The sequence below is a fragment of the Bos grunniens genome, chromosome 13, assembly GCF_055505025.1.
Source record: "Bos grunniens cultivar Pamir isolate PY7600 chromosome 13, Bosgru_T2T1.0, whole genome shotgun sequence".
NCBI classification, from domain to species: domain Eukaryota; kingdom Metazoa; phylum Chordata; class Mammalia; order Artiodactyla; family Bovidae; genus Bos; species Bos grunniens.
In genome coordinates this window covers 74129019-74152190 of record NC_141177.1, presented here as the reverse complement: position 1 = coordinate 74152190, position 23172 = coordinate 74129019, and the positions used below count along the sequence as shown (strand labels likewise).

Here is a 23172-nt window from a genome sequence, read left to right as displayed (position 1 = left end):
ACGAAGGCGAGGCACTCAGGACAGTGCCTGGGACAGTGATGACCAATGGACCATCAGTTCCGGAAGATGGCAGTGTTGTCAATTTTAACACATTTAGCTATGAGATTTACCTCCACCATTTTACACGAGATTCTCTTTGCAGGAAAGATAAAATTATGGACTCTCACACGCCTGGCAAGGACCCCAAAGTCCTTCCATCCACTTCTCTGTTTTGAGGCATTTTCGTGACGGTTTTGTGAATGGAACCATGGAGGACTCGGGCAATTAAGCTAACTGCTCAAGGTCACCACCACCAAGTCCATTTAAACCACCACCGTGTGTGGTCTCAGTGATCTCCTAGAGCCTGGAAGGAGTGAACATGACTCCCTGGGCATCTGAAGCCCTAAGAACCAAAGCTGATTCTGAGATTACACCACAGTTACAAAATCAAGTGGAAGTACCTGAGCCAAAGGGATTGTGCACTGAGTGATCCAAGTGTCAGCTCTAAATATTAGACTGCTATGAAGACAAGGAAGCCGTGATGAGCCTTCCCAATGCTGATTATCCTCATAATAGGATACTCATACACAGTGAGCACGGGAAAGGAACCTGAAAAATCGCTATGGCTGATGTGATAAAGGAGGGTTGACTGCAGAAGCTTTATTTACCTGATTTTTTCCTTAAGTAAGTGACTTTAATGGGGTCAACAGAGCAAACACAACCACAGGGACGACCCCAGGGAAGGCGAAGCTGCTGTCCACTCACCCTGGGTTGTACAGCATGACGGCGGAGAGGTTCTCGCGGGACTTGGACAGGTCACTCATGGACAAGCTGAGAGAGGACAGAAGGCCGCTCTAAGAGCAGACACAGGGCAGAGCGGTTACCTCAGCGGCAGGAGAAGGCCGTGCTCTGTGCGCACGCCTCTCTCCTGGGAGAGGCAGTGAGGGGCCCAGCACCCCCTGGAGCCCACACACAACTGCGCCCTCTGAGGACGGAAGCTGCGGCAGCCAGGCCCGGGGTCTATCCGGAACCCAAGCCACCCACTAAGACTAGCAGGGTCTCACCCCCGCACCGGAGCCACTCAGCCCCGAGGGGTTCCCTGACCTGCTGTTGCATCCAGGGAAGAGGGTATCCTGGCATCCCTGGCACACCCATGCTCTGGCAGGAGTAGGGCCCTGGCAGCAGCACCCACACCCAATGAGTGACAAAGAGGGACGGGGAGGAGGAGGGAGACCAGGAGAGCGAACGCTGTGCTCTGCTCCCACAGAAGGTTACGGGCAGGCCTGCTTCCTTCCCTCTCCTCCCTGCAACGGGGTCCCCAAAGGGCCCTCCAGGGAGACCTGGGCTGAGCAGACAGGAGGCTCAGAGGCTGGAAGCAGCGGCCCACAGAAGGCTGGGGTGGGGACTGCGCTTTCTGGTTATTCCCACCTAGGTCACTGGGGACCCGGCAGTCCTGGAAAAGCAGGCTGAGGCGCGGGGCTGAGAGACTTGGGGCGGGGAGCCGACGCCTCATGTGAGGGGCTGTGGGACTCAGGGCGGGGGGCTGACACCCTGTGTGAGGGGCCGTGGGACTCAGGGCGGGGGGCTGACACCCTGTGTGAGGGGCTGTGACTCGGGTGGGGCGTGACACCCCATGTGAGGGGCTGTGACTCAGGGAGGGGAGCTGACAACCCTGGGTGAGGAATGAGTGACTCGGGGCGGGGGGCTGACACCACGGGTGAGGGACTGAGTGACTCGGGGCACGGGGCTGAAACCCTGCGTGAGGGGCTGTGACTCGGGGCACGGGGCTGAAACCCTGCGTGAGGGGCTGTGACTCGGGGCACGGGGCTGAAACCCTGCGTGAGGGGCTGTGACTCGGGGCACGGGGCTGAAACCCTGCGTGAGGGGCTGTGACTCGGGGCACGGGGCTGAAACCCTGCGTGAGGGGCTGTGACTCGGGGCACGGGGCTGAAACCCTGCGTGAGGGGCTGTGACTCGGGGCACGGGGCTGAAACCCTGCGTGAGGGGCTGTGACTCGGGGCACGGGGCTGAAACCCTGTGTGAGGGGCTGTGACTCGGGGCGGGGGGCTGACACCCTGCGTGAGGGGCTGTGACTCGGGGCACGGGGCTGAAACCCTGCGTGAAGGGCTGTGTGACTCAGGGCGGGGGGCTGAAACCCTGTGTGAGGGGCTGTGTGACTCGGGGCGGGGGGCTGAAACCCTGTGTGAGGGGCTGTGACTCGGGGTGGGGGGCTGACGCCCTGTGTGAGGGGGTGTGACTCGGGGCGGGGGGCTGACGCCCTGTGTGAGGGGGTGTGACTCGGGGCGGGGGGCTGACGCCCTGTGTGAGGGGGTGTGACTTGGGGTGGGGGGCCGACACCCTGTGTGACGGGCTGTGACTTGGGGCGGGGGGCTGACACCCTGTGTGAGTGGCTGTGACTCGGGGCAGGGGGCTGACACCCTGTGTGAGGGGCTGTGACTCAGGGCAGGGGGCTGACACCCTGTGTGAGGGGGTGTGACTCGGGGTTGGGGGCTGATGCCCCATGTGAGGGGCCGTGTGACTCGGTGTGGGGGGCTGACACCCTGTGTGAGGAATAAATGACTCAGGGCTGGGGGCTGATGCCCCGTGTGAGGGGCCGTGTGACTCGGTGTGGGGGGCTGACACCCTGTGTGAGGGGCTGTGACTCGGGGTGGGGGGCTGACACCCCGTGTGAGGGGCCATGTGACTTGGTGTGGGGGGCTGACACGCCGTGTGAGGGGCCATGTGACTCGGGGTGGGGGGCTGACACCCCGTGTGAGGGGCTAACACATCTGGGCCGGCATTCAGGGCTCAAGTCCCTGATCCCCACTTGCTGGCCACAAGACAGGCCAGTCTTAGTCTCTCCTCTCACTCGTCTGTGACTTGGGGGCACCAACGGCCTCTGTGGACACAAAGTGGTTCACAGGGAGGCTCCGCACGGTGCCTGCCACACAGACATCTCTGCTCTGACTTGATTCTCTTCCTCCATCTAAGCTCAGCACGGTGCACTAGAGCTAGACAGAGTCTCTCCCTCTCACCCCTTCCCTTCCCTCTCTGCTCCTTGGCCCACATCCCCATCTAGTGCTTCAAGCGCCCCTGGACGTCCCCATCAAACAAGCTGCAATCTCTTCCAGGTGTTCACCTGTCCTAAACTCACCCCTTCTCTGTTTCACAGCCCGATCAAAATCCAACTTACTGGGAATGAAAATAAGCAGTGAGCAAAGTTTTAGATGAAAGTGATTCTGATCTGGAAGTAACTCTTAAAACAGACACTCCCGAGTGGAGGGCACCCTCCACTTAATGTGAGAGGGTGTCCACCCCCTTTCGGGGGATGGGGACGCAGGGCCTAAGAGGAGGCTGGAGAGCCGCCTGTCTCCTCCCATGCGGTACCTCTCTCACTATTCTACTCCACCAGCCCACCGTCCGCGGGGAAACCAACTCCCTGGAGTCAATCCAGATTGCGGGCTGGTTCCTGCCCCAGGAAGTCTAATTGCTAGAGCCAAAGCGGAGACCCCTCTTCCCCCACCCCCAGCTCCCCCCAGAGTGGACCTGACTCCCTGGGATTCCACGCTGCTCACCTTCCTCTTCTCCCTGAGCTTGGCGGCCTCCTTTGGGTGGTTAAAACGAAACATGTTGGTTCTTCCCAAGAGGATCATGGCACCTAAGAACACACAGAAATAGCAATGAGTTTACAGTGAGCAACCTGGTCAGCGGAGGACACTCTAACATGGAATTCCACGGCTGAGATGGGATTCCCAGGAATGAGAGGAGGCTTTCATCCCAAAAGTCTGCTTACACCAGCCAATTCTAAACCTTCAAATGCTTTTATTTTTTACAGCCAAGTGTCACAATATTTATGTCACCCAGGGCAGAAGTGAGGGGTTTAAGTACTACAAAATCATACAAGATTCAAAACTTAATATACAAATAATTAGACTTTTGACTGTTGAGAAGAAAAACAGAAAGCAGTTCACCAAAGAGATGTTGGGAAAGCAAACAAAGCCTAGGGTCACCAATTTAGGAAATGTTTATTAATGCCAATGAAGCAAAAACCTCAAAAGATGGTGCTTTCAAAAGAAAAAACACAGTGAAACTGCCAGAGCACAGGCCGCTGTTACTAACATCTCCCTCAGAATTTGACAGGAAAGAAAACGTGCACGTGGAGCGTCTATTTCCTGTAAAGACGCTGCTCCTTGTGAAAATCCTGTTAAAACTGAAATGGCTACATTAGACACACAAGAAGGGCTCCTTCTGACTGACAAGGCTCCAAACTGTACAAAGGGAAGAAGGATGGAATGTAAATGCACAAGGGTGACAAAATCATTAGGTGCGGAGGCAACTTTCAGCTTGACTAAGCCAATAAGCAAAAAGGCACTTTCTAAGGTCGGAGCTGTCAAAGCTTGCCCAGATGTCACAGGAAGCAGTGAACTCCCCGTCCCTGGAAGCAGTTAAAAGATGCACTATCTGAGTTGGTCCCACCCGCCAATCAATGCAGGAGTCATAAGATCTAACCCAGGTTAGATCCCTGGGTTGGGAAGATCACCTGAAGTAGGGCGTGGCAACCCACTCCAGGATTCTTGCCTGGAGAATCCCATGGACAGAGGAGCCTGGTGGGCTACAGTCCATAGGTTGCCCAGAGTTGGACATGACTGAAGCAACTTAGCACACAAGCACATATCACACCTGAGAGTCTATTAAGCCTTCAGAACAGACCCCATGTTCAACCTGTGCCCTGAAAATGAAGGCAACATATGTGTGAAGATAAGACATTTGTATGAGGAGTCTTCAACCATGAAGGATCAAAGAGATGAGTTCATCACGGTGCAGGATGGGGAGACAGACTCTGGCATCGAGGTCCTCTGCTGGGTCTCACAGGACAAGCAGAGAACAAGAGAGGTGCCCACGTGAGGTTGACCAGGGAGAGGGGCTAGGCCTGAGACCAGAGATAGGTCTCCTGAGACTGGAGAAAGGACAGTCAAGTCCAGCCAAAACACAGGGCATGTGAAATAGCAGCAAGAACCCATATTGGACAGATGAGGTAGAAAGAGACCACAGAGAACTAGCAGCCAGGATAAAGAATTTGCAACACAAAGGTCAGAGAAAAAAATTCAGGTCCTGGATGTGTTTTGTGTGCCCCATGCAAATTTAAATTAAAAAAAAAAAAAAATCAACAGTGAAAACTCCACAGTTCTCAAATCAAAGTCTGAGTTTCTGGCTTCCCTTCAAAAATTAGGGGATCTGGTGTCAGGAGGTCAGTACTGTCACTGGGCTGCTGCCGGCTGCCTCCCCTGGACAGGGCACGTGACTTCTGGTTGGCCACAGCCATCAGTGTCTATTGGGTACCAGCTCCCCCTGGACTCTGAAGGTAGCATCAATATCCCACATGGCCACTCTGGAGCTTCAGACCAGCATATCCATATGCCTACTTCACATACTGTCTCAGAATCTCAAAGGAGCTTCAAATCCAATACAGTTAAAACCTAATGGGTTTGGATCATAACCAAGGGAGTAACCAAAGTACTGGTTCTGGTGACTACTGTTATTTAGCAGAAATGGAGCCAAGAGCAGAAGGATACAGTTTGGGGAGACTCAGAAGGGCAGCAGTGGATATTATCCACCCAACAATCTGCTTATCTTCCTCACATAAAACTGGATTCATATATTTCCCAATTATGGAAAGGCACCATAACCATAATGAAGAAAGGTGTTTCCCGTGCCTTTTATGACTGGGACTCAAAACTGTGTGCCACACAGAAAGTCAAAAATCAAACAGCCGTGCCCAGGATATATGTGTATTTAATGCTCTTAAAGTGACATTAGAGATTAATAAGGCAATCTCATTTGAGGTGTTAATTACCTCTAATCGAATTTTTTTTTCCTGTTAATCAAATGTCCAGCCATGCAAGTTGAAAATTGCTAAAATATGTTAATGGAAAAATAGGATAGTATCTCAGAGACATATTTCATATTGTATTAAATGAATGAAAATAATCTTGCCACCCATGTATGTGCATGAAATACACATAAAAATCTCTTTGAGGAGTTATAAAAGAAAACAAAACCACCGGTGACTGTTCCTTGCTTCCATCCACATAATGTGTAAAAACTGCTTGGCACGTAAAAGGGACTCCGTTAAGGCTGGTCCCTTCTCTTTCCTCCACTATATTCCTTTCCGGAACAAACCTACTGGCAGTGCTTCCTTCTTACAAGATGCCGCTGTGCATCCATTCACTCAACAGATACTGAGTGGGTACTTACTGTGCTCATCACTGTGACAAGCACTAGGGGTGAGGATGCAAAGAGGAACGAGTTAGACACACGCCTTGTCCTCAGGGAGCTTGTAAATAAGGAGAGAGAGGTCCCGTAGCAAACAACTTCACCAGCAAACGCAGAGCCGCAATCGAAGGAGCGAGGCGCTGCCTCGGGCTCATGGGGCACCTGAGAACGGAGCGGGGTGCAAGGAGAGGTTAGGAAGGATGCCCTGCGGGAGGCGGTGCCTCAGACAAGCGCGGGGTGGGGTGGCGGGGGGGGGGCGGGCACAGGAGAGCAAATGCAGCAGAGACAGGAACAGACGATGATGATGGGAGACACAGAAGCAGAAACCAAGGACAGTACTGCCCAAGATGAGACTTGAGAGGCAGGGAGGGACAGGGCACGCGGAGTCCCTCAGCACACAGTGAGGCGCCTTGGATTTCATGTCCAGGCAACAGGAAGACCTGAAGGCCCTTGTGCAGCAGCAGCATCACGTGACTGGACTTGAGTTTCAAGTCCAACTCTTTCTACTGTTTGAAAAATGAACCAGAGAGCAAGAGGAGATGTAGATAAAAAGATGTAGATAAAAAGGCAGGTGACTATTGCAGCTGTCTGGGTCAAAGATGCTGGCGGCTCAGCACTGGGTGAGAGGGAGGCATAAAAGGAAGGGAAATGAGCAGACTGGGAGACACCCGGAGATAACATGGCCAGGACTCATGCTGGTGAGGAAGACGGCTCTTGGCTGGGGAGCTGTTCACACTGAATGAGAACACCTGAAAAGGATCAAGCTTGGGTTGGGGCAGAAATACTGAGTTTGGTTTTAGACATAATGAATTTGAGATGCCTTTTGCAGGTAGAAGGGCGTGAAGCTCCAGAAGAAACGCTGGGAGCTCTCTCAATCTGTCCATCTACCAACCTACCCACCTTCATACCTACTTACTCATATACATATATACACATATATACACACATCAGATCAGATCAGATCAGTCGCTCAGTCGTGTCCGACTCTTTGCAACCCCATGAATTGCAGCACGCCAAGCCTCCCTGTCCATCACCAACTCCCGGAGTTCACCCAGACTCACGTCCATCGAGTCAGTGATGCCATCCAGCCATCTCATCCTCTGTCGTCCCCTTCTCCTCCTGCCCCCAATCCCTCCCAGCATCACAGTCTTTTCCAATGAGTCAACTCTTCGTATGAGGTGGCCAAAGTACTGGAGTTTCAGCTTTAGCATCATTCCTTCCAAAGTAATCCCAGGGCTGATCTCCTTCAGAATAGACTGGTTGGATCTCCTTGCAGTCCAAGGGACTCTCAAGAGTCTTCTCCAACACCACAGTTCAAAAGCATCAATTCTTCAGTGCTCAGCCTTCTTCACAGTCCAACTCTCACATCCATACATGACTACAGGAAAAACCATAGCCTTGACTACTCATGCGTATTTTTGATAATCTGGTGTTCTGTGCTGAAATATAGAATATTTTAAGATGTTTTCCTGATGCTGGCAAGTATACTTTTGAAAGAACCCCTGGTTTTTGTCAAGTACATTCTGTTAAATGATGGAAATGAAGAAATTTAGAAAGTTAAGAATTGCTTTTTAATCCTAACAATAACCAAAAAAAATTACATGAGATACAGACCTCAAAATATACAGACAGATGGCTACACACACATACATATGTATATCTCTATCTAAGATCTGTGCATATACACGTGTACATATAAACACATGCATCTCTACAGATACTAGGTAGGAATGTGTACACACACATGTGCATATATGTGTGTGCATGAGAGTGTGCTACATCTCTCTCTATATTTGAGTCATCTCTAATAAAGGAAGCCACAGCTGTGGGAAAGTCACCTGGGGAGAGGACAGAAAGGTGGGAATCAAGAGAGCCCAATGCCGAGTACCTAAAGGAACTCAGCTTTTAACAGCTGAGTAGAAGAGGATGAACCCCTACAGTGAACAGAGAAGGGTCATCAGAGGGGGAGAAGGAAAACCTCAGAAGCCAGGGAAGTCATGGTCGGGGTCTCCCGAGCACACAACTCATTCAAGAAGTTTGTGTATTCTTCTGTTTACTTGACCCATCAATCAACTACACTTCAATAAAACAAAACAGAAAGAGAAAAAGAAGTTGTCTGTGTATGAAGAGAAAGAGAGTTCATGCTGGCTGGAGCAGGGAGATGACAGATCCCATGGGATATTTTTGTTTAAAGGAGACTTGTGAGTATATTTAAAAAGCAAAAAGCTGAAGGGAAAGAGGCAACAAAGGAATGGATGAGAGTGACTGGTGTGCAAGGCCTTCGTAAGAGACCCAGCGCCTGTGTTCTGCCTGCAGTAAACCCTCAAGGGCTCAGGGCCCTCATCAAGTCCTCAACACTTCCTTCTAGATCTCAAATTTTCTAACTGTGATTGACTCCTTCATCTGAGGTTAATGCGATTAATCACAGCAGATGGACTTTCTGTGATGCACTTAATTTGCATGTTCAGAGTGTAGCTAAACCTCCTTGAAATATATGATGGCATCTTTGAGATCCCTTGAGATCCTGTTAAATACTTGAGGACAGACAAGTCCCAGGTAGTCTTAAAAGGGGATGGAGCAAAAACAACATTATAAAAGGTAGACAAAGACCCTCATTAACAGAAAAAACAGCTTTACTGACATCTCCTGTGAATGAAACCACTGAACAAGACTTCATAGGAGATTTTCCATCTTAATATTTCAGGCACGCTGAAAAAAATTAATCACATAAACATTTCTACTGATTTCTAAGGAGTGTCGTGATAATAATCACTAATATCACTATTAATTACAGTCCTCAAATTTCATGTGAGATTTTTCTAATTCTGCTACAGCCCAAATAAATCAACTGTTTGAAATCAAAAGGTGTCAAATAAATATTTCTGAGGCGATGGTGTTTGAATTATTTCATTCTAAGTTACCATTAATAAAAACACATAAGACAACTGTATTCCCAAAAGGGCAAGGTCAAATGTAATATGAGCTTCCTGGCCAAAAAAAACAGGGGACCATTTGAAACTGTGCTTCAGGGCTCCAAATTCTGCATTTAATCCTAGTTCTGAAAGCCCCTCCTCAGCAACTTCCTCCCCAGTATACACACAATATAAGGCCTTGCACAACCACTCTCAATGAAGGACAAGTTTTCATTTTCCATACAACAGTCAGAAAAGCAGGGTGCGATGAGGGGGTGGGAGGGAGGCTCAAGGGGTAAGGGATATGTGTATTCTTACGGCTGATTCACAGTGTTGTATAGCAGAAACCAACACAATACGGTAAAGCAATTACCCTCCAATTAAAAATAAATTTTTAAAAAGTTTAAAGATAAAAAAAAGAAAAGCAAAGCTCTTGTCTGGAAAAATTTTCTGGAATGGTATCACATGAAAAGTTGAGTGAGGTAGAACAGGTGAAGCTCTCATTTCCTAGTTCAAGCTAAAAGAAACTTTCCTTGTGTATATAATTTTAAGTCATATAAAGGATCTTTAAAACACTTAACGCTAAAATAAGTTAAGATGACAGCACCAATTAGGGGACCTCAGTTCATTTCAGTTCAGTTGCTCAGTCATGTCCTACTCTGCGACCCCATGAATCGCAGCACACCAGGCCTCCCTGTCCATCACCTGACAGAGTCTAATGTCCACTAACACGTGCCAATACTTAAGAACATTGACATAATATGTCCTAGGTCTGGGACTCTTGTGACACTAGCTTTTAAGACACCTGAAATATAGCAATTTCCCTCTATCTCAAAGGTGGTTTTGGACAGCAAGACAGGGAAGACTTAAGATTTGTCATGGTGCTGGTGGAGGGTATGAAATTTTTACATGAACACTAACACATTCTTACAGGTCACATGGCTTGGGCCTGACAGCTGGCTCAGGTGAGTGCCTTGCACTGGGCATCAAACATAGCAGGTATAAAGCTTGTCATCAGATGGCCCATTAGCATTTGTGAAGGATGTAAATGCATGTGACACCTTACCAAACAGCCACCTGGGCCCTGTACTCTCCTTTTCAATGTTTATATTCAAATGTGGATTTGCAACCTGCTGCTTTAGATAAACCACTTTTTTACTTTATTTTTTTTACTTCGTCACTCAGTTGTGTTGGACTCTTTGAGACCTCATCGACTGTCCATGGAATTCTCCACGCCAGAATACTGGAGTGGGTAGCCTTTCCCTTCTCCAGAGGATCTTCCCAACCCAGGGATCAAACCTAGATCTCCCACATTGCAGGTGGATTCTTTACCAGCTGAGCCACAAGGGAAGCCCAAGAATACTAGAGTGGGTGGCCTATCCCTTCTCTAGGGGATCTTCCTGACCCAGAAATCACACCAGGGTCTCCTGCATTGCAGGCGGATACTTTACCAACTGAGCTATCAGGGAAGCCCCTTGTTCACTTCTGGTGAAGTGAAAATTGCAAATTATATTCTGGGACTCTGGAGAATAAAGAAAACTGATTTTCGGTCTTCATTATTGAGATTGCTAGCCAAATAATCAACAAGGATCATTTGCTCCAACTGTGTACACAGGTTTAGTGTGGAGCTTTATAAAATTTCAAGATGCGCCAGTCCCATCCCCGCCAAAGCCATTTTCAGTTGCATGTGCGTGGGTGTGGGGTGAGTGGGAGATGAATCTTTTCCTCTTAAAGCCTCGGGGGAGATACAGTAGACAAGAAAATATTAGATTCTGCAGCACTGAATGGAAGATAGTACACTAAGTGGTCAAACTCTCAGCACAGTGGCCCTTCAGTATCCAGAAGGGTTTGTCCAGATCATCGCCTCCTCCCACCCCCAGGGAGACCAGTGTCCAGGACACTCAAGTCCCTTATGTAGAAGGGCCTGCTGCTGCTGCTGCTAAGTCACTATGTAGAAGGGCCTAGTACCTGCATATACCTACACACAGCCTCCTGTACACTTTAAACTACTCCAGCTTACTTAGAATATCTAACAGAATGTAAATGCTATGTAAATAGTTGTAAATACAATGTAAATGATATGTAAATAACCGCCAGAGCATGGAAAATTTGAAGTTTTGCTTTCTGGAACTTTTTCCCTGAATAGTTTTAATCTGCAGTTGTTGGCTGGATTCACTGGGATGCAAAACCACATACAAAGGGCTGACTGCCATTTTCTTTCCATTCATACCTGGTAGCTCATACTCTGTTACCAGCAATACAGCTTACTCTGTCAGTAACAATCTCAACTATTCAGCTCTTGCTTCCAACACCCACCAAGCTGTCCATATTCTAGCCTTCCTTCCAAAATGCCCTCTTCTCCCCTCTCCCTCAACACGGACGGTCTCCTAACTGCATCAACTCCTTTTCTTTACGGCTCACCCTCAAGCCTCCTCTGGACTACATAAAAACTGGGCTGTCCTTCACCTCCATGAATACGTTCTTGTTGCCCTGACTGGTGAGCACCTTCTGCAGAAAATCCATGCCACCAGCCTGGGATCTGGGAATGCTACAAATCTGCCACGACTCAGCAGCCAAGGTTACTTGGTCTCCCGCTACTCTGCTCCCCACCTCACCCACTTTCCAGCCTTTAGATAATTCTTCATTAGACACTTTGGCCAAGTATATCTAAGTCACTTTTCACCAAGGACCATTATGACAAATTCATTCATTTCGGAACTCAGCTTTGGGTAAATCTGTCCTTTCTCATCAGTCTGAAGCTGCTCTAGAGGACAAGTTTTGGTTCTGCCCATCGTGGAGCAGCACCCTCCACCTCAGTTGTGAGAGATCACGAATAATAAATGTAAAGATGCAGACAGGAGAAGAGAAGGGTTTAAAGAAACTGACATATGGTTGTCTCCTGGGCCAAAGCCTGGGGCAAGAATGTGTGGTCACCCTTGGTCTTCATTCTAGAGTGTGCATCAGAGTCACCTGTAGGACTTGTGGGGTCAAAAGAATCTAGATTGCTTGGCCCATCTCCAGATGTTCTGATTGGGTGGGTCAGCGATGGGGCCTAGGAAATTGCATTTTGAAAGGCTCCCCCCCCCAGGTAATGCTGACCGTGCTGATCTGGGGACACACTAAAACTGCTGGCTTTGGGTATAGTCTTTAAGAATAGTTAGGTCTCTGATGCTCAACAGTCTCTCCTGAAGTAATCATACACATGCAAGTGACAGGTGTCAGCTTTGCGGATCTCCAATTAGAGGAAGATGTCTAATGACAGCTTAAGGGCAAGGGCAAGGGAGTTGAAGGGGAGATGAGACAGTGTGATCTGCTGGCTTTTTGTGAAGTGTGGAAGGTCTCTTCTGTTCTCCAGACAGCTTGGCTAAACTGCTTGAAAATTCATCTCCCTTTCTAGTTGCACTAAAATTCTTTTGTAATTTGTCATTGAAAATTCATAGCAGCCCTTCGGCAGATGAGAATGCTATCAAGGCTCCTGAGTTCCACTCCACCTGCTCCCTCCAAGAGCTGGAATACATGCCAGTACATTTTGGCGCTGAAGCATGGCACATTCAAATGCACTGAAGGGTGAAGTCCCTGGACGGACTTGCTGCAGCACTGCTCACAGGAGAGGTGAGCGAGCAATGGCTCTGACAAACCAGCCAGATGAGCGGAGTCCACTGCTGCTGAATGGAAAATTCACTACGTTTAGCAACGATCACCTTTAATATATACATACTGGAGTAAAAAGAAAAAAAAATAATTAAAGTAAGAAAGAACAGTTCCTAGCAATTCTAAGACAAACGTTGAAATACATTTTTAATGATACCTCATTTGGTTTTTGTACATTTCATATTAAACATATGAAAAAATGGAAAAAAAAAAAACTAAGATCTGAGACTCTATCAAAAACAACTCAAGGCCCAGGGATTAGACACCTGAGTCAATGCATCCTTTATTCTCTGGCAAAGGCCTTCTCTTTCTATGGAATCATGGGAGTGAGAGAAACTACACTTCATAGAACACATCCACTGAAGAGCAAGGTTAGATGCGACGCTGCAAATCCCACCACTGTCCCTAGAGGGACCCAAGAAAGAGGCGAAAAGCTTCAGGTGCAGAGTCCTAGACATATACAATATACATGTCATCACAGTTACTTTTCAGGGTATTAGCAAATACGTTTCTTTCTAATGACTTTACCAGATTAAAACATTCCTGTAATTAAGGCAGAGGAACTACTATTTATGCAATCTGAATGAAGTTAAGGCAGTTGACCGATACAGGTAAAAAAATTTCCCCTGCCAATGGTGACAATCTGCTAAACACAGATAAATCTCCTACTAGTTGTTCTTGCCTGGAGAACCTCAGGGATGGGGGAGCCTGGTGGGCTGCCGTCTAGGGGGTCGCACAGAGTCGGACACGACTGAAGTGACTTAGCGTTACTTGACATTCACAAGTGTATTAGGTAATTTTTATAAGGAAATGGGAATTACTACATGATGTGCTTTTTAATGGCACAGCCTAACCAGCACACTTCCAAATGAATACTAATATACTAATGAAAGAGACATTTAAATACCAAGTATCAGCAATATTTACTGGGGCTTCCCACATGGCTCAGTAATACAGAATTTGCAAGGTAGGAGACGTGTGTTCAATCCCTAAGTTGAGAAGATTCCCTGAAAGAAAATGGCAACCTACTACAGTATTCTTGCCTGGGAAATCTCATGGACAGAGGAGCCTGGCAGGTTACAGTCCACAGAGTCACAGAGAGTTGGACACGATTGAGTGACTGAGCATGCAAGCACCAGCAATATACTGGTGGTGGTGGTTTAGACACTAAGTCGTGTCCGACTCTTGCGACCCCATGGACAGAAGAGCCTGGCAGGCTACATACAGTCCACGGGATTCTCCAGGCAAGAATACTGGAGTGGGTCGCCATTTCCTTCTCCAGGGGACCTTCCCAACCCAGGAATCGAACCCGGGTCTCCTGCATTGTAGGTGGATTCTTTACCAACTGAGTTACAAGGGAAGCCCAACAATATACTAGAGACTGGTAAAAAGATAGGAAGCTGCTAGTGAACCATAAATCCAGTCAAATGCAGAGTTAATACAGTTAAATCATGTTATATTTTAATATCTGCAGTCTCTGTTCTTGATACCTTTACTTAAAAATAGTTTCATGTGTTCCCCATCCTGTGGCGGATTCATTTTGATATTTGGCAAAACTAATACAATTATGTAAAGTTTAAAAATAAAATAAAATTAGGGGAAAAAAATAGTTTCATGAAAAAAAATTTTTTTTAATTTTTAAAAAAATGACTTCATGAGTAAAAAAGCCAAGGTAGTTTTTGGAGTATGAATACCCTGCTGTTTTTAATCTATGTTCCTGTTATTATTAGGTTTTAATAAAGTGCATATACCTTTTGAGGAGTTTGGTTTTTCTTTAAAAATAAAATCTTATAGCTGAACATGCTCCTGAATTTCTGCCTGATTAAGCCCCTCCTCACTTCTCTCCAAAGATTAATACTATTCTAAAATAGGCATGTGTCCATAAGATCCAGCAATCCCACCCTGGGTATATACCCAGACAAAGCCACAATTCTAAAAGGTACATGCACCCAACGTTCATAGCAGCACCAGCTACAATACCCAGGACGTGGAAGCAATCTAAATATCCATCGACAGGTGAACAGATAACTAGGAGATGTGGTACATACATAGAATGGAATATCACTCAGCCATTAAAAAGAATGAAATAATGTATTTGCAGTAACATGGATGGACCTAGAGAAAAACAAATACCAAATGATATCACTTAGATGTAGAATCTAAAATACTACACAAATGAACATATGTATGAAATGGAGACAGACTCACGGCATAAAGAACAGACTTGTGGTTGCCAAGGGAGAGGGGAGTAAAGGAGGGATGGCGTGGGAGCTTGGGATTACTGAATGGATAAATAACAAGGCCCAACTGTGGAACACAGAGAACTATATTCAATATCCTGTGACAAACCATAATGGAAGAGAATATGTAAAAGAACACATATGTATAACTGAGTCACTTTGCTGCATAGCAGAAATTAAACACAATAGTGTAAGTCAACTATACTTCAACAAAATTTTTGAAGAAGTAGGCATGTGTCTCATTCATATCATTTTTGCTATATGTTTTGTAACCACAAACAATATATAATATTTTCTCTGTTTAAAAAACATGTTCCAGTTCTTACTTTAGTAATCTTCGAAAAAAAAATTTTTTTCAAGAAAATTTAAATGGAGAATTCTAACCCTTACTTTTCCAAAGAAAAGTACACGTTTTTCCCTTGAAGGGATCTTACAGTCTTAAAGTGTGCAGGGTTTTTTTTTTTAAGTTACCATTTTACCTCTCTTCTGTAATGCCCTGAAACATAAAGTCAGCTTACGTTTCTCTGCCCTAAGACCTACTATGGCATTTATATTTAATGCACTGTGTTTTAATGCTTTAGCATTTCTCTGTCAATTTCATTAACATCCACACTGAGAAAGCTGCTGAGCAACAGAGTAGAATTCCAGAGGAACTCAGCCCATCAGGTCTGAAAACCATGCCACCAGGGTAATAAAACAATTAAGAGTGCCCAAAGGGGAAGATAGTCCTGACAATTCAAGTTAACCTTAAATGCCAATTAGGACTCCTACTTTCCTTGGACATGTCGTAGCTTCCATGCAAAGTTCAAAAATTTAGTTCTAGCCATTCCTAAAACTCGAATAGGCATATTTTTCAGATGGACTTTATAAGTTTTAAGATTTTAAAATCACTTAATGAAAACACTGCACAGGAGATATTTATTATTTACCTTCCATGCTCCATTCCACAAGAGAACCAGAGACATAATCATCACTACATAAACAGACGGCAATGGAATGATGAAGGAATAACGCTATTAGATAGCATCCCGGACTCAGTGGACGAGAACATGAGCTCACTTGGAAGCTTGGCGTGCTCTGGTCCATGGGGTCACAAAGAGCTGGACATGACTTAATGACTGAACAACAATGGAATTATAAGCCATTTCCATGAACTAAATGAATAAGCTAGTAATTTTTACGGGATGAGGAAGGTAACTCCAATACAAAACACTAAATTTTAGGCTGTTCACATATGAAACAAGATATGCTCTAAAAGTCCCTTTTTCAATACGTCGTTTAGAACTCTGGAATCATTTTCTCACAAAAATATCATTACACATAACAGTCAGCTTCCAGGAAAATCCACAAGAGACTAACCCATAACATGGCAGGTGGTCACTGGAATTTCATTAGGTTGCTCAGCAGCCTTCTCAGCATCCAATGGCCAGGACTGTGGGTGCTATAAGTTCTAGATGCTCCAGGGAAACACGACTGGAGCAGGGAATGCACAGGAGGAGACTGCCTGATGGCCGGAAAACACAGCCAGGTAGATCCAGCAGTTGACACCGACATCTGTGGGCTATTTGTATTCAAGCACTGCTCATGCTAAAGAATGTCCCCAAACCAATCTCAACTATAACTCCTTCTCTAACTCCCTGTGAGTGATTCCACAGACACACCAGGCTGCATCTGGAAGAGCAATGCACTCAGAAGTCCTGGAGCCAGACAACAGAATTCTGTGGGCCTCTTTTCCACCCAGTTTTAAATCAATATCTTCAAAGGCCCTTTGTGCCCAAAATGATCGAAACAGATGATTATAGAATAAATATAAGAAAGGGTTTTTTCCTTTCTGTTTTTGAGCAGTTAATGTATACAGCTACGTTCAGAATTTTGTATACATGAATAAACACAGTTCAACAAGCACATAAATTAAAAATCTTCAATTTTATTGGAGAAAATAGATGAAAATTCAAATATGAGAAGAGGCATAGTGAATAAACCCAAGTGTCAAGATGGAAATACATTTTTTTTAGATGTGAGCAAACTGAATGAAATTAGAATCTTAACTTCTCAAAGGACATTTTAGTACAACAAAACAATTCTAAAATTTCTTTGAAAAAATTAAGAGGCATGAATAGCAGAAAAACTACCCAGATAAAAACAGAAATTATAGCGTATTATAATATAATATATAAGTATTGTAGAACTGATGATGAAGCTGAAACTCCAATACTTTGGCCACTTGATGCAAAGAGCTGACTCATTTGAAAAGACCCTGATGCTGGAAAGATTGAAGGCAAAAGGAGAAGGGGCAGCAGAGGATGAGATGGTTAGATAGCACCCCCAACTCAATGAACATGCATCTGAGCAGACTCTGAGAGAGAGAAGAAGATAGGGAAGCCTGGCGTGCTGCAGTCCATGGGGTCACAAAGAGCTGGACACAGCTTAGCAACTGGGTAACAGCAGCAACATAACACAACAAGCATTTAGACTGTGTGATATAAGCACAAAAGTAGAAACACAAGAGTCCTGGAACAGAGTAGAGAGCCAAGAAACAGACATGACTTTTTATTTTTGGTAAACTAAGTTTCTTCATAAGGGAGGTGGTGGGAAGGTTTATGCTAATGGTATACCAATGTGGGGAAAAATTAAATTAGGTCTACACTTTATACACCAGTGAACCTCAAAAGCATGAGATATTTCAAAATGATTCCAGAGGTGCACTCATGCATTAACAAGGATACTGAAAACCAGTACAAGTTGCTCATAAAATTCTGTAACAGTCAACGCCATCATCGTCACAAGGGCACCTCCCTCTGACCCAACTGAGGGAGACGCAGCCAGCACAGAGGTCTCTGCACGACATGGAGACACATCCTCGCCTCTCATCATGACCCCTGCACCACCCCGCTGCCTGAAGCAACAGCAGCAGGACCCTCCCCTGAGGTCCTAAGGCCCTGACAGAGGACAGCCAGGTGGTCTGGCTGTGGTCCAGATCCAGTTACAGAATTCATTTGCGGGGTCATCTGTCAACTGGGTGCCCTCTAGTTAGCCCTGCTGTTCACACGCGGGCCTGTGTGTTCCCGGGCAGGGGCTGCCACTGAAGAGCCTTACACGGTGACGTTTTGTCTGCCAGCCAGTTATGGTGACTTCCTGAGCCCAGGGCAGAGACAGCTTCTCACATGATTAACAGTGCTGCCTGGCAAGCAGTACTGCCCTTATTGCCAGGGCCATTGTCCTGGCTGCAAAAGAGCAGGGAATGCTGCTTTGGTGATGATCACCAGGCTCTCACTCGTCCTCTGTTTGGGCTGGTCAACTACTCCTGCCTTCCTGGCCAGTTCCAGGGCATCAGCTGTCTTCCAAGCTCAATTAGCCTTGAAACTGAAAAATACTGAGAGTGAAAAGTGATGGAGACATCAATGGTTAGATGAATGGGTGGATGATTTGGAGATGGTCCATGGGCGGGTGCTCCATCAGCGGGTTTTAGAATGTCTCCAATGGACTCTCTGTACTTCCTAAGAAAGCGTGATCACTTCGTCCATGCTCCATGTACTCTGCTTCTAAGATAACTCCTTGCAACTGATTTATTGTATAACTTCACTAACACCAATAAACTACATGCTTTCCAGACCCCATCCGTACAATTCCTATATCACAGATATAGTATGTAAGCATGAAAAACTAACTATAAAAACTATGTATAATATACCAAAAAGAGCTTAAGATATCATGTCGACGTCTTTCTTCCTCTCCTTCTTGCAAAGTTTAGTACGAAAGCAATTAGACAGGGCCGGACAAAGCAAGCATCAGACTGGGAAAGGAAGGCAGTTTCAGCGTGAGGTGAGGAAGCTGTGTCTGCCCCAGAAGGGTGAGGGCACCGGTGGCCCAGCATGGGGCGTCACAGCCTGAGCAAGAAGAGAAGGGTCCTAGAATGAGGAGAGGGCAGAAGTGATGGGATGCCGGTTACATAACAGGAGTCTAGTTCATCACCGTCAAAAAAGGGGCTACAAATAAGAAAAAGGAGAAAACTAGAAAGAATTCTATGGTACTGGGTTGGAATTAGAGGTATTGGGTATGAACTCCTGGTTAGAAATACAGGTACTGAAATACAGATATTTCAATGTATCAATATAAACAGATAGAGAAGTGTAGTTGTATATGTTATACACACATACATATTTTTCCTAACTCTGATGTGAGCAGCAATACTTCAATGAGCACATCTAGCGCCCAGATCTTGGTTTTTAAATCCCACTCTCCACTAAAAGGAAGCAGAACTGGCTGATTCCAGGAAAGTGAAAGATGAGCCTGGAATACCTCATTTGTCAGAAAGTACAGAACTAATCACAGACAATGGGGACAAACCAAAAGAACACAAAAAACAACTTGAAAGAATTCCCACTGGCCAAATCCAGGACAATTTGGGCATCAAAATAAGCAATAATAGAAAATGACCAAACTCACCAATAAAATAGCAACACATATAACTTTACTGATTTAAATAAATGAACAAATAAATAGCAATAAAAGAAAGCTCTTTCTTACAGTAAAAAGCCAACTGATAAGTGTACAAAGAAGAAAATCACCACATGGCAGCCATCGGAATAACAATTAAATCAGACCACCTCCCCTCCTCAAAAAAACCCAACTGATTCAAAACCAGAGGGCGCAAGTAGGACACAGAACAGAATATTTACGATTCTGAAGTACCTTCCTGATATCCTTATTAACTAGAAAGGGGGGAAGATTAACTTTACAGTGAAGAAGCCTAGCATCCTGCTCCTTAATTAAATGATCAACATGAATACCCTCAGTGACGCGACAAAGAGAAACCAGGTAACAAGACGTGAGAAAAGTGCAGCATCATTCCTCTGACGTTCCTGTCAAAAAATGGTAGTAGTCAAATCACAAGGAACCATCAGATAAATTCTACATTTATGCAGGACAGCCCACAGCGTATCTGACCTGCAGTTTTCAAAACTGCCATAGTCATAAAAGTCAAGGAAAGACCAAGGAACGTGTCCAGACTGAAGGAGACGAGAGAGACGTGGCAACAGAGTAACGGACACTGTTGGGACAAACAGCCAAGCTCAAAGGGTGTCTGAAGTCAGGCGGTGGGGACGCACCTGTTCCTTCCTCTGTTTGGACGGCTGCCTTGGAATTATGTACAAGACCACCACTGCTTGAAGGAAACACACTGAAGTACTCAGGGACCCTGAGCAATTAACTCTCAAATGTCCTGAAAAAGTCCTTGCAAACTTTCTGTAATACAGAAATTACTTCAAAATTAAAAAAAGATTTTATACAAGATCCTGTGTGTTATAGTTACAATTGGTCATAAAAAGAATATAAATAAGGTAATAAAATTATTAAAAGAAGCAATCGTGTTAAGGACTTGCACTTGAAGGGCACTTTTTTTAACTTAATAAATTCCTTTAAAGTCATTAGTTTCATCGCAGCAGTAACTTTTAAGCCACAACCCTGAAGTTTAACTCAACAAGACAACGGGCATTTTATAAAGAAATACTCCAGCAAAACAGAGAAGAGTCTGATGAAGCCAACAGTCTCCATCCTTTTTATACCTGAACAGTAATTAGTCCTAGGATGCACACATTCCCCTTACCTAACCAACTTGTTTTTAAGAAAACACATGTACAAAGATTGAGAACCAAAAGCCAATACCTTGATTGAGGTGTGTGGCCTCCGTGATCTGAACACCGTTCACAGAGCACTGGGACCCACTCAGGGGGATCAGAGTCACCGTCCCCCCAACATTCTCAAAGATGCAGTGCTCACTCTCCAAGTCGAGGCCGTGAAGAACTGAGACGGGAAAACAAAGGAAGAAAATATGTACATTGGTACCTGGTGCAATGATTCCCAACCTTCCTTTATTTTCTCAGTTTGAACTGTGAGGGGAACACTTATGTTTAGTGAGAAAACTGAACTCAGGAGTTCACAGCATCAACTGACAGAACAAGCTTTTGCATGTCACTCAGTGGGTCTGGATCTCACCTGAAACAAAGGATTTCACCTTCAGGGAAAAAACAGCTGAGTAACGTGACTTAGCTGATTACCACTGACATGCTTTGCTCGAGTCTAAATAACTTCCTCCTCCAGTACCCGAAGGTCCCAGTAAAATGGAAGGGACAGATGGCCCCATGGTTCAAAGACTTACTGTGGCCTCCACTCTTACCGACATTGCATTCCAGGAGCACAGATCAAAGGTGAAAGGTGAACGTGGGAGGGCATGAATCTTGGGAGGCCCAAGAAGTCTCCAGAAATCCTGAGGTGAACTTGACCTCCACAGACCTCTCAGAGCGTGTGGCTGCCAAGGGCTACCTACTCCCACCCAACCACCCTCCTGGTGACACGTGGCCAGGCACAGACACAAACCCCGGTCACACAAACCTACACAATTTCAGGCGCAGTTCCTGGCCAGCTGCTCAGAAGCACAAACCAAACAGCTTCCACTATGCTCCACAGACCTGCACTGTGAACAGAACTTTTCTGTTCACAGAAAACACATGTGCTGGGCACTCAGCATCACGTACAGCAAACCCTAAGGTCAACACATAACTTGTCAACACATAACTTAACGGTGAGAAGAAGAGGCCTGATGCCTAGTTTCACCCAGAGACTTCCAGGAATTGGTTCCCAGCTCTCCCAAGTTCACGATAAACAGTAAATACGTGTAGACTTGATTAACAGCTTACACTGGGCAAGAAAGCAAGTTCACTGCCAGCATTTCTAAAAGCCAGCTGAAAAGATACAATTCTTCCCCTGCCAATCCCCACCTTGCCCCTCCACCACACACACACACAGTCCACCATCACCACATGCACGCTCCAATTTACTCTATAAAGCCTGGCAAGACCTCACTGGGCTCAGGGGTTAAAGCACGGGTTAGCCGGGTACCTCACAGAGACTGTGGGAAAAGCCAGGAAGTGCTGCTCTGTGTGTGTGAACGCTGGGCATGTGTGTACCCTGCTTTCTGTCCTCGCCTGTGTGCGAAGAATTTCCCGTTAAAGGATCTTGTATCTTTTATCTGTACCTGTTAGGATATCTCCACTGCGACAAGAGCCGAGTGGTGTAAAGAAAGCCCACTTGAAAGATGTGGCTGAGGACAGAAAGCCTGTGGGGCATGGGGAGAGGATTCGCAGCTCCATTCTATTCACTAAACTAAGTGTTCGGTGTTGGTCATTTGAGCTGAGTTCAAAATTTTGGAAATACACATTCTGATCAATGCTGCATTTAAAATGTTTTCTTTTTTATAATTACTTCAAAGTCAGTCATTCAAAAGCAAGTTCATTAAATGATTGCTTAAAAACCACTGGGGAGAGGAAGCTGATAAAGATTCTCACCGATATCTTGTTCTGTCGAAGCATCTTCTCTGCCAACATGTGTCTGACCTTCCTAGGGAGAAAAGCCAAGCAAAATTTATTAGTAAGAACATGAAGAACGGTCTCTTCTCCATCTTTCATGGAAGCCCCAGAAACCTGCTGACAGGTGGGCAAGTTCTGGCCCAGGCAGAGTCCCCTGAGGCTCTGTAGCCACAGCACGTGGTATCTGGAAAAGGACACAGGACTCCTGAGGCTCAGGGCTCGGCAAGGCTGGCCTCCTGTTTCAGCACCAGTAACCTGCCCATGACTGCAATCCCATGGCTGTTCCCAATCGTTTCTAACAAGTCTCTCCTCCAGCAGCCAGGGGTTTCTTTGTGTCTAAACATACAGTTTAGAGGAGCCCCCAAAACACAGTATGATACTCTTCCCATTTTAAGTCATGGATCAGAGAAAAGATACTGAAGTCAAGGTTACAGAGCCCACCGCTGATGCAGATAAGGAAATTCTTATCTCATGAAAGGGCTACTCTGGGAGCAGGCCCAATCACGTAGGTGGGACCTGGTGGTTCAAGAATCTGCCTGCAACAGAGGGGGCCCTGGTTTGACCCCTGGGTCAGGAAGATCCACTGGAGAAGGAAATGGCAACCCACTCCAGTATTCTTGCCTGAAAAATCCCATGGACAGAGGAGCCCGGTGGGCTACAGTCCAAGGGGTCATAAAGAGTCGGACATGACTGAGTGACTTTCAGACACAACTTCATAATTAACCTGAGGGACCGGAAAACTGTACATACAAG

At 45.9% G+C, this 23172-nt stretch overlaps 1 protein-coding gene across 14 annotated transcripts in view; it reads right to left on the bottom strand.

The window, feature by feature from the left end:
- The window catches only part of KIF16B (kinesin family member 16B), a 305646-nt gene that overhangs the window by 129979 nt on the left and 152495 nt on the right, over positions 1-23172 (bottom strand). For all 14 annotated transcript variants that reach the window (XR_015139975.1, XM_086334996.1, XM_086334997.1 and 11 more), the window contains exons 14-17: positions 22399-22450; positions 20720-20857; positions 3555-3637; positions 745-833 (exon numbers count right to left, since the gene is read on the bottom strand). Coding sequence is in view for 13 of the 14 variants with exons in the window: in XM_086334996.1 (XP_086191122.1) it covers positions 745-833; positions 3555-3637; positions 20720-20857; positions 22399-22450 (362 nt within the window). In the remaining variant the exon portion in view is untranslated. The remainder of the gene's footprint in view (positions 1-744; positions 834-3554; positions 3638-20719; positions 20858-22398; positions 22451-23172) is intronic.